Source organism: Gallinula chloropus (assembly GCF_964237585.1).
Source record: "Gallinula chloropus genome assembly, chromosome: 4".
Classification (NCBI taxonomy): Eukaryota; Metazoa; Chordata; class Aves; order Gruiformes; family Rallidae; genus Gallinula; species Gallinula chloropus.
In genome coordinates, this window is record NC_140088.1 from 69,810,005 (window position 1) to 69,822,115 (window position 12,111).

General features: G+C 39.3%; 1 protein-coding gene across 5 annotated transcripts in view; it reads right to left on the reverse strand.

Annotated features, from left to right (window-relative positions):
• The window catches only part of PPP3CA (protein phosphatase 3 catalytic subunit alpha), a 191,561-nt gene that overhangs the window by 47,122 nt on the left and 132,328 nt on the right, over positions 1-12,111 (reverse strand). For all 5 annotated transcript variants that reach the window (XM_084264027.1, XM_084264025.1, XM_084264024.1 and 2 more), the window contains exon 3: positions 8,405-8,529. In XM_084264027.1, the coding sequence (XP_084120153.1) occupies positions 8,405-8,529 (125 nt within the window). The remainder of the gene's footprint in view (positions 1-8,404; positions 8,530-12,111) is intronic.

Here is a 12,111-nt window from a genome sequence, read left to right on the forward strand (position 1 = left end):
CCTTTTATCTTTCCAGAAGATTTCTATTTGAGATGACATTTCTTCTAGACATGTTTTTAAAGACTTAAAAAAAACAAACTTGGAGAGACTAATGTCTGCTCAGACCTCTCAAAACCTTCTGATTAAAATAGTTGTTTTGAAAACAAAACTGACATGGCAACAACGCCAAAGCATTAGGAGACTCCTGACAAATAAGTCAACTTACAAAACTTCATAGAAGAGTTATCTTTCATACAGGATGACCCTTGCTTATGTACCTGGCTGACAAACTCACAGTGCCAAGGAAGCTGATAGAAATAAGACCCACTGATCCCACGAGATGGGCCCACTGTCTGCAAGATCGCTGTATGGGCCACAATGGACCCTCAGAAAAACACGAGCTAGAAAATACTCTAAACAATTTCTCCTCCAACTCTTCCATTCTTAAATATCCATGAGCTACAGGACTGTTGCACAAGAAACATAGGGAGTCAAAATCCCACCACTTTCATTTGCAACTACCTCCTAACACTTTGTTCTGTTGACAAAAATTCATTTACTTTATTTATCTTAATTAATACATTGGAAATTCAGAATGTATTCCTAACCATGGTTTCTGCTTAGAGAAAAATCAACATTTTTTTATCAAAGTAATGCCTCTAAATTTGTACAGTATTAATTCCCTTCTACAATTCAGATGTCTTCATAAACAGTCATTATGTTAACCACATCTCAACAGTTTGATTTCTCCTCCCTCGTTTGCTACATAGACCTCATCTTAGGGAAAACAAAAAAGAAAGAAAAAGAAAAGGAAAAAGGAAAAAAATGCAAGATTTTTGGTTTTGTTAAATCTCACACTATCCATACATAATTACATAGTAGCAGGGGGCTTATACTAACACTCTTTGTCTTAAATTTACTACATGTAAAGATCCAGATGCTCTGTCTGCACTCTTCAATTTCTGTTCTACTCAGAAGGTAGAGCCAGGTAAAAGGAGCACAAAGTACAGGCAGCTGCTGTCACTGCAGGAAGCAAGAAGAAACATCAGAAATATCATGCTGACATAATCCAGCATGAAATTCTTGAGTTAGGTCAGAGGACTATCTGCTGTGGCACAAAACAGCCACAAAGGATGTGCCTGGGGAAAGTTTGCAGGAGTTTGCAGAGAGGAGACTTGGTTAATGATTTCACTTCAATGGGGAAGGAAGCCTGCAATTCTCCTCATCAATAGTGCAATTCTCTACCTCTTTGGTGATGACTTCTTCATTTCTCCAAAAATTCCCAGAGCCTTACACTTCTTTGAACTTACTGGCTAATGCAAAAATTTGATGTAAATATTGTGAGACAAGAAGTGACATCTCTATCCATGCAAGAAAAGTTCCAGCTTTTAAAGTTGTATCTAAGTTACCTTACAGCTTCTAATCCTGCCAAAGCACCTTATAATTTAGAAAAGCACAGTCATTAGTGCTTAGATTAAATGCTTTATTAAAGAAAAAAAAAAAGAAAGAGAGAGAGGAGTGGTTTACATTTCACTTATAAGTAAGTTTTTCATTTTCATTAAGCCTTGGTAAGATTGAAATGAGCACTGGGTAATTAAAATATCATCCAGACTTGGGAAGCAGGAAAATAAGGAAAACTGGAAGCTTTATCTTTTTGGCATTTGCTTATGGCCAGATCCCTTTACATTTGCTTATCACAGATTTTCCCTTTTCTTTTTTTTTTTTCTTTTTTTCCATGCTTCTTCTAAAGCACTCATGAGACCCAGACTGAGAAGGTAACAGAGAATCAGTGCAGTCCAGTGCAGTTTCCCCGCCACTATTAAAGCACATTTTGTGCCGTTTTCAGTGGTACGGTACCAAAGGTTTATTTTGTTTAGATAGTTCCTTTAATTTGCTCCCTTTTCTGTTTAGTGATGTAATATTGTAATTGTAAACAAGAACTAATTAGTAGATGGGGATTTTTGTAAATTAAGCAGCAAATACAAAAAGCCATAAAACTTACCACCCTCAACTTACTTATTTACATACAAAAAAACTTATGTCGAAATAACACATAATGACTAAACATTCTGGTTTGGATTTGTGGTTTTTTTGTGGGTTTGTTTTTTTTTTTTATCTCTGCTTTGCGTGTCATAATCCTTACTGAAGTCAAAAGAATTATGATAACTTGCCCATGTTGAAAATATGAGCATACAATCTTCAATTATATGATAATTCTGCTACTCAATAGCAAAATTTTTAAATCTCTTTTTCCCCCCCCCCCCTCCCTCTAACTTTTTCATCAGGAATATACTGCACATCAGCTTTGCTGTAGCTCTATGTAAAATGTACAGCAGTGACCTTGCAATCTGGACACCTCTAAGGTATTTTTGGCCTGCCTCATTACATACTATAAAAAAACCCAAACACCCAAACCAAAAGCACCCCTGCTTACTTGCTTAGCGTCTTTCAGCTGTTGAATTAGCAGATACGTTAAATTTATAACAAAGAGGTAATCTGCCCACCTCCCATCTCCTATAAGTCAAGCTGTTTTCCTGCTGAGGTTCTGGCAGCCTCAGCATCAGGAAAGAAAAGGCCTGTGCAATTAAGCACTGTGTAAGCCAAAGGCACATATTTTCAAAACAGACTCGAGATTTAACTCTACGGTTGCCTGCTGAAATTAAGCCTTTGCACATTTCAACACATCGGCACTGTCCTGAAAAGGAAACCCAAAAGCCCCAGACCTCTTGCACGCATCTTAAATTATAAGCTGAATACAAGGCACCTTGAAAAACTGTTACCACTGCCACTAGATTGCAACCCCCAGGAGCACTTTCACTCACTTCAGGGTGCTCCTGCACTGATCAGGCTGGGAATAAAGATGCAGCTGGCTCGGTTAGCTGCGAGGCTTTGCATGGCTAAGAAAAGATGAACTTCCTCCAACTGACTGATGGCATTGGGATCTGCCCCTGTAGATTAAATTAAGTGTGAACAAATGCAAGGTAATTTATACTTGAAAGGAGATTTTGAGCCATGTGTTGCTATGGTGCCTACTGATGCTGCGTGAACTGTGGAACAGTACATTGTCACTGCTCCTTCACTCTGTAGCTAACACACACTTCACCTCAACAGAAAAACTGCATTACTTTAATTGCACTGAAATAATTATAGCACAGGTACCGCTTTCTAAAATGGAATAACTATCCTCATGGAAACCATTTACCTTTATGCCACACAATTGCATTCATATTGTTGGTCTGACTGTATATTAGGGCTTTATTTCAGAGACAAAGATACATTGCATTTGTAACCAAAATACTCAAAGAGGTCAAGTTAATGCCATTTCTGAACTACCATCCCCCTTGAACGCAGGGAAAGAAAACTCTGAACACAACTGGAAATAAAGAAGAGAATTATACTGCCTTCACTACAACCAGGATTTCACCACACACACATCCCCACACCAACTGCAACTTTCAGGGCATAAAAGATGATCTCTTAGAGGTCTTCTGCAGAACAGGGACAGCAAGGTAGTGCTACTTGCATCTACAGGATCTTCAGTGACAGTTTACAGTCTTTGCCACAATTTTTTTTGCCGTGGTTAGGGTTTCATCTGTTTCTGAAATGGTGTTAATGGATCTTATTCTCATCACTCAATCTCTGTTTATTTTTTGTTAAACATTCCCAAACTGCTCTAGGATCATGTTTTGACACCTGCATGATATTTGAGGACCTCTAGACTTCAATTATTGCAAGACTCTCTTCTAGCTAGTCTCCCAGATAATTACATTAAAGTGATCACCTGCAAAACATTGCTAGTTGCCTTATACTCTTTTCTAGTGTGTAAACCACATTACTCCCATTTCAGCCCTTGGAAGTACCTCAAAATGTCCAAAAAGGAAGGAGACTTATTTTTCAACCAAAACACTAGTAGAAAATTCTTTTTCTTAAAAGTTCCTCTAATTCTTATAACTGGTACTTTCTCAACAAGTTTCCAAGTGCTGGCTCCTATCTCTGTTGGACCCTGTACCTCAACCCCAGCTGTTTTCTGTGGAGACAGGTCCCAGGGAGCGATGGAAGCAGAGCAGGAGGAATGGTGCAAGTGACCTCCGGGGCACCCTCCCATGTTTTTGCACTGCAGCCAAAGGGGTCCTTGGCACACTGGGGACTTGCTCTGGGAAGAGTTGGCACAGGACCAGACAAGCTGTAAGGACAGTCCTGACAAAAACAGATGTTCCAGTCTGGGAATCTAATATATACAAAAATAATCTGAATTTGCTGAATTACTGAATATTCACAGGTCTGGGGGAGAACTGCCCAGCAAAAATCTTGCAAGATATAAATGCTTGCTAGACAGAAACATATTTGCTACTTAGGTGAGAAAGGCAAGGCTGCTGAAGATAATTAAGGTAGTAGGATTTTGTTTGCTCTGAGAGAAGTGAAAAAAAAAATTGACTTCACTGGTAGACTTTTCGTGACCAGCCAAAACTATTTTAAATCAAGCTGGTTATTGGGAAACATTAACATACTAGAGAAACTGAGACAGCCTAAAGGTGTTTATTCTTCCTATAAAGTCACAGAAAGTCCTAGACTTGAGAGATGACAAACACATGGCTTCACCAGCATTCCTTTCACCCACAGTTTACTAACACAGGTTTACTTATATGTAATTCTTTTATTGGGAGAGACCAGTTAATAATTTTGAAGGGTTTGTTGAGTTCAGAAGCATTTCAAGTGCCAGATGCGTTTTTAATTGGTGCAAGGTCCAATGGTCTCACTCCAAATACCTCACTTTGTTCTTGCTTGAAATACCACAACTGGAGTTTCTCCTCGTGGAATTTCAGTCCTTGTATTTGGGAAATGAAGATGTACAGATGTTGTGAACCTTAAAACACAACTCTGGTTCTGCTAGTTTTGAATGGTGATTTAATTCTCCAGATCTTAACTACCTGCTCTGTCAAAAAAGATCAGTGTGTACCTTGTAATATTCAATTGACGTTTAAGCCTGTACATTTTTATGTGGGATTGAGCAGGAAAAGAATTCCAACAGTTCATTTATATAATATTATTAATACATTATGGTCGATATTTACTCTGATTGTAATTTTTCCAAGACAGTGATGCAAAGCAGTCTATATGTGTACTTCCCCCTACATCATATGGCATTTACGTCTGTCTTTCAAAAGAGAGTTTTCAGACTCAGGTAGAGATTAGTCATTCTTCCTTACAATCCACTCCTGCAGAACCGCTTATCCTCTACCTATTCTTTGGATTTAAAAATAGCCCTCTGTTTTGATCATTTGGGTTTCTTTTCTCTGTGACCATAAAACTTGTTTGAAAGCGAGAACCGAGGGCTTCTTACTCTGGAGTCAAAGCCCTGGAACGGTGCACAAGCACAAAAGGAAAATGTTATCAGTTAGAGAGCCAAGGAAACAAGTCTGCCATATCAGATATTGCAACCTGCAGAAATTTGTTATTCTAAGTGAAGAAATGCTCAGGCTCTGCCAAAAGGTCAAATGGAAAAGAGAGTGTAGCTATGGGATAAAGATTTGGTCTTGTGTGGAAAAACCTTGTATCATCCTGTTTTACCTCTTGCAATTCCTTTATTAGTCTCTCATCCTGTGACACCTTGCTTATAAATAATTTCAAACACACAACACACCCCCCCTTCAAACAGTGGAGCTAAGTCTGGCAAAACTGGAGCACACATGCAAAGGATTGAACCCCTAGCTCTGTGGGGCAAGGACTGTTACTTCTGTTGAGTGCCTCATACAAATACTTTTCTCTTTCCCTCTGCATTAACAAATGCTTTCCACCTACCTTACGCAATTTCTTCCTCTATTCTTAATGATAATAGCTTACATTATATAGTACCTTTCATCCAGAAGAATCCCAAATGCTTTGCAGCCCACAGACAAGGATTATCTCGCCCACTAGCAGAACTCAGCTAGGTCTAGGCTCCGTGGTGTCACATTTACGCTAGATACCACACGGTAATTGAAGGGATTTTTTAAAAGCTTGTATTACTCCTGATTAGTACCTCAGACCGGTTACTTAAGTCTTTTGGAATGACCCCAGAACTGCAATAGTCTCACATCTACCTAGCAGGAAGGGGAGCCAACAGATCAATGAAATAAAAATCACTGTGTGACTGACATGGTAGAAATAGGCACTGAGATCAGGCTAGGGCTGTTTACCACTGTAACTCCTCCAACACAAAGCGTGGGCAAGAGCTGGTGCTTGCTAGACTTGCTCAGGGCCCCTTCTCCACCAAAAGCATTTCTCCCGCAACATGCCAACTTGTATTGCTCACCATTTTTCTTTCCTTGTCACTACTTATTGTGCCAAGTTCACACCTGGATGTACAGCTCTACAGTGAAATACATGTATGAAACAGACAGCTGCCTTCCTTTTCAAAGTCATTCCTTAATCAAGGTGACAGGTGGGGAGAATTGGTTATGTGACAAAAAAAAAGTAGCGATCTGAGAACCGTACATACAAGAAGGAATAATACAACTAACAGCTCAAGTATTTCTTTGGTGCTGGCAGAAGCCAGTACTGCTTCCAGTGAAAAAGATGTGCTCCAGAATGGAAAAAACTAAATTCAGAATATAATTTGCTAAATACATACGTGCAGGTTGCTAAATGAGGAATTTTAATAGGCTTATTATCCACCCATAAGCTATTTTGCTTTGTGGTATATGACTTGCTATTGTCTTTAATTGGTAATAGCCCTGGAGTGGATTTTGGCAAACTGTCAGACAAGCACTTGAAAGCTGAAGCAAATCCACTCATTCTATTTCTTATATTAAAGACATATATAGAAACAAAGACAGAACTATCCTCTTCCAGATACAACTTGGCTCGGTCAAAGTCTACAGGAGACAGAAACTATGTTACTGCAACTGAAGGGTAGCTTAAAACTTACCTGCACAACAGCTTCAGACTTTGAAGCCACCCACACACACACTCCCACCCTTCCCCAAGCCATCCAGCATGGTAATCCACAGCAAGGATTTAGCTCACAGCTCATGGTGGATCAGAGAAGGGAGGAAGCAGGCACGCATGGCTCAAAAAACCCCAAACATAATCAAAGTGCTGACCTCAGTATGAGACTAAATCCCAACTATATTGATTTTTGACAAGTGGTGAAAGAACCTTGCAATTCTTATGTTTGTAGAGCACTTGCACTTGGAACAACATATTTTTATTTGTAAAATGTGCCAAAAGACTGCTAACATTTTAAATTAATTTTTAAAATAAACTAATAAAACAAAAGTAGTTTTACTGCATCTTATTTTTGAGAAACTGCTCTTCATACTATAAATGTAACACTGGCAACATAACACACTGATCCATTTTACAAACACATTATAAATAACTCCGCTTCCTGGAATCACATTTTTTTATATCAATATGATAAGAGTATTAAGATGCAGTTCTTAGTTCTCGCATGCCCCCATCTTAGCTAGTCAGAAACACAGAGCCAGTACAACAGGACCTCTTGCTTCTAACAGACAATGGGTATTCTCCCCTGACTCAGAGGGAGTAAGTCTGAACTTCCCAGAAAAAGGAGTCAAGCTGTAACCTCAAAAGCTGCTGCAAGGGTTTCTGACTGACTGTTCAGTGACCAGATCTACTATGACCTGGATCAACAGATGCAGATCGAGTTTTATTTGATAATTGTGCAGCTCATCTGTCAGTTTGCAAACCCAAGTACCAACACAGAACAGAAGAAAAAAAATCCAGTTTGTTACATGAGCACTAGAAGAAAGGATTCGCACTTGGTATTTGACTGTCCTAAAGCCAAAGGTTGGACAGGACAGTTTCCTTTGGAATAAAGATGCTGTCATTTGACCTTCACATTCTACAGCCTGATACTTGAGTCTGTAGCATGTCTCGGCATCTTCATCAGGGCACGTGTACATCACTTCTCTGTGGATTCAAGTGCTACACCAAAAGCCAGAGATCATGCACTCCTGCATACTGGACCTCATCCATTCTCTCTAGCACAACATATCTGATTTTTTTGTCCCGTTTATCCCCTACCTACTCCTTCCATTTTCATAAGCTTTTGCATCCAGGAGACTCCGATAAAATAAAACTAAATGTCAAACTAAACTATGAGGATTTTTTATTTAGTTTTTCTGCTATGTCTTTTTTCTAACAGCATACATCTATTCACCTGATTTAGCTTGCACTGCAGAGCAGACTGTCTTCTGTGTTATATTTGGATGGCTGCTAGTTAGCACGAAGGTCCATCCTCCATCAGCTACCCAGCATACATATAGTGGGATCTGGCTGGATACTAAACAATCCTTATGAAAACCCAAAGAGCTACATTCTTTTGCTCACAAGTTGTGTCTGCAAAGAGCTTCAGTATTCCCGAACTAGTTAAAATACAATGCTAGATATACACAGCTGAAAACAGGAATAAGAAACTTACTTCAATGCTGAAGTACCCCCTGTCCACGTAGTCCCCCAGGAAGAGATACCGCGTGTTGGCAGGAGAACCTCCCACTTCAAACAGTTTCATCAAGTCAAAGAACTGACCATGGATGTCTCCACAAACTAGAAGAAAAAAAGAAAAAAAAGTAATATTCAGATTCACCATGTCAAAATGATTTTTGGCACACGCATTCTGAAGTCACTCTCTTTCATAAGCAACACATTATGGCAATTTCATGCATCATCCTCTAGGTAAATGACCAGTAGCTGGTGGCTGCTCAGCAGAAGCTGGTTTTCTGTATAGTGCATTCACGTGTATGTGCAAAAGGTTACCAACTAAAGAAGAGCCATCAGGCAAATCTGACTTGTGATTATTTTCACAGATATCTGTCCATTCCTCCTACTGCCCACCAGAACACACAATGCTGGCAATAGTAACAACACAAACCAAGGAAGTCCTGAAAAAAGAACATGCTTAAGCAAGATGACTCTTTCTTTTGACATCACTGCTGCATTTTCCTGGTCTTAGACCCAGATGAACACCAGTAGGCTTTACACAAACGCAAAGCGCGCCTGTCCTATGGATGCCACTGGTTAAACTGACACAGATCTGACTTTTGTTTCTGTGTAGGAAAACAGCCTGATTGCTTTCCCAAAGCATGTCTTACATGAGAGGACACTGATTTATCATGCTTTAACATCTAACACTTTATTTAACCTCATATAATTATGATTTGTTTCGCTTCACTGCAATGAAGTCAATCTAAGCTTCTCCAGAAAGAGCAGCTCTGTATAAACATGACAGAGAGAGAACACAAGTGATGTGTGGCTGTGGCTGAGTAGGGACATCTCTTTCTGTGCTCTAGGGTTGAGAGATGGTGCAGCTACCTTGTGAAATTACAGACTCCATGGTGGGTGATTTTAAGCATCTGCAGGAAGGCAAGCAATGCTTTTGGAGGCCCCCATGGAAGCTTAACTAACAGAGCTGTGCTAAGGCCTGCATCATTTTGCCTTGCTTTATTTCCTCTACCCAGGAGGGCAGAGAAAGAAAAGCCTTATGCTCAGTTTAGGGCCAAGCCCAGACTTTTTCTGGCAATGACCCTTGAAAAAGCCTCCTCTATTACTGAGGTCAGTTTAGACTGGTTCTCCCTTCAGTGACTCAAAAGAAAAGAAAAAAATACCTTATTTGCAAACTGAGAGGGTAATTGTAAAGAAACTGAATAAACCAAGGCTCCAAGATAAGTCCTCATCTTGAAACAGTTCTTACTTAATGCTAACACAAAATTCAGCAGACTTCAGGTGCTCTCTCAGATGTAACGGTGTAACAGTTCATGGTTTTGTATCAAGCAGTGCTCTCATTTGAGCTTTTATCTGTAAATTAATAGAGGTCTTGTTCCATCGCAGATAAACAAACCTCACATTTATTGCATGCCAGGGAGAAGCTGGTGTCACATCTCCACATAGATACAAAAGGACTGTTTAGAACAGCCATTCTAATATCAATCCAACAAACTTGCAGTACAACCAGTATTCACGTCTTTGTCTTTCATCTCAGCCCACTGTCACATCATATTTTTTACTTGCATCACCTTTCTCTGAATGTATACACTAACAATAGGATTAACATATTGTGATTCAATTAAAAAAATGAAAACATACAAACAAAAAAATAGCATAGAAAACCAACCCAACCAAAACCAACCAACCAACTCTCCCTTGGGCACTGAAAAAAATACTGATGTCCCAGTTGCTGCTTTCAAGAATATTATGAGAAATTTGGGGCATGATTCACAAGCTGTGGCTAGCTGAGCATTCTTCTGTGATATTAACAGGGTACTTTCCCTATAAAATAGTATATCGTACTCTTATCACCACTGTGTTGTTACATGGTATAATCTCTATCCCCCCTGCCCTCCCTGCCAAGAGTTTTTGATGACAACCTTCACGTTGAAAGCCATCAGCAGTTAGAATTTCTAATATCTGCAAATAATTATGCAAAATAAATACTATTTAAATCCTCAAGCAGTATAACACCACCTCTATTCCTCTAAAAAAAATCTGTACCCCAAAGAAAAATTTTGATAGCATTTTTATTTGAACACATTATTCTACCAAACCAATACAAACTGATTGACTGTACTCCTCTTCATGGACACTGTGGGAAGATTAAGAACACGTGTCGCATATTGATGGCCAAGCAATCTGCTCTCCTAACTTCCAGCAGAAAAGCTTTTAGTTATATAACTGTACAGTGTTACCAATTACCGCCCGCCCCCATTTGCTCCAACTGCAAAAACCTGAAGTTGAACAAGACTGAAAGATTTTAAGTGGATTTAACTTTTGCTCTTTCACTAAAGCACAAAGAAATGAGATATTTTTATTTTTTTAATGCAGATGTGTGTGAACAGATAAATATATCGAGGCCATCAGAGAAACCAGGAAGGTTAGAAAGCTCTCTCCAAGTAGCTGTATGTCCATGAATTTGTCACAAGGCAGAAAACCAGAGAGCAAAGCAGTGAAGACAACAGAAATAAAAAGTGAAGGGCCCTGGGATCCCACAATTTGCAAAATTCTGAATCACATTCAAGACTCGATACTTGATGGATAGTGCAGGCACACTGCACACAGCAGACTACTCTTTTTATACTTGACAACAGATGCAGAGACATTCCAAGAAAAAAAAGAAAGAAAAAAGATGAAAAGCTAAAAAGCTCTCAACCCCAACCCTGCCAAGCAACTAAAGCAGTTGCAAAAGAGTTTAAAATCATTAGGTAAAAGCAGCAGGAGGAGTAGAAGAATGCACTCAGAATTAACATCGAAATTTAATTTATTGTGGGTGGATCCCCAAATTCCTACTCAAAGACCATAATGCTACATACTGTTAATCCAGTTAGCACACTGCCTGGAATAGCATGGAATAGCTTAAGGATCTGACACTTTCCAGGTTTGTGTTATTGACCTGAAAAATCCTTACGATGGAAAACCCTTGTACTCACATTCTGATGGATGACCTTGTTTACAAATAAATTAAAGGGCAATTTTATATACATACAGTACTATACATAGTTTGAAATCAACCACTTCTAAACCTATAGTTCTGCCACCTTTCTTTTCCAACTGCTATGTACCTCAAAACTGGAAGATTTCCCAGGCAGCAGATCAATTACCTTTCATTAGGTGTGGGCAGAAGAAATCCAGCATCAGATTTCCATTCATAAAAGGCAGAAACATCCACCAGTCAATAATTCGCGTATACCCTTCAGCCTTGTCTGGCAGCCTCCCATCACTACCAGAGAGCCTTGCAGCACTGTCCCACCATGAGCGCACAGCAGAGGTTCCTGGCCCATTACAAGCCACCTCTACAAAGCTCTTTAAGTTCACTACCTTCTCCTTTCACATTACAGAAAAAGTTATGGAAGCACTCTATTGTACAGTCATGCTTACTCTTGCACAAGCATTACCATGGGGTAATTCCTTAATTTTAATTTTGCCAATCACTTCCTTTTTTAGACTTGTGCAGACCCCTCTTCGGTACTGGAGCATTTGGTATTGAACAAGGCAATGAACATTTTCCCACCAAATAACAATAAAATCCAGCACAGTGAAGCAAGAAATTCAATTCTTAATGAAGATCTCCAGGATCAGCATACTTATGGATTTAAAGTATGAACACAGGGAACATAAACCACAGTTTGTACGCGTGGG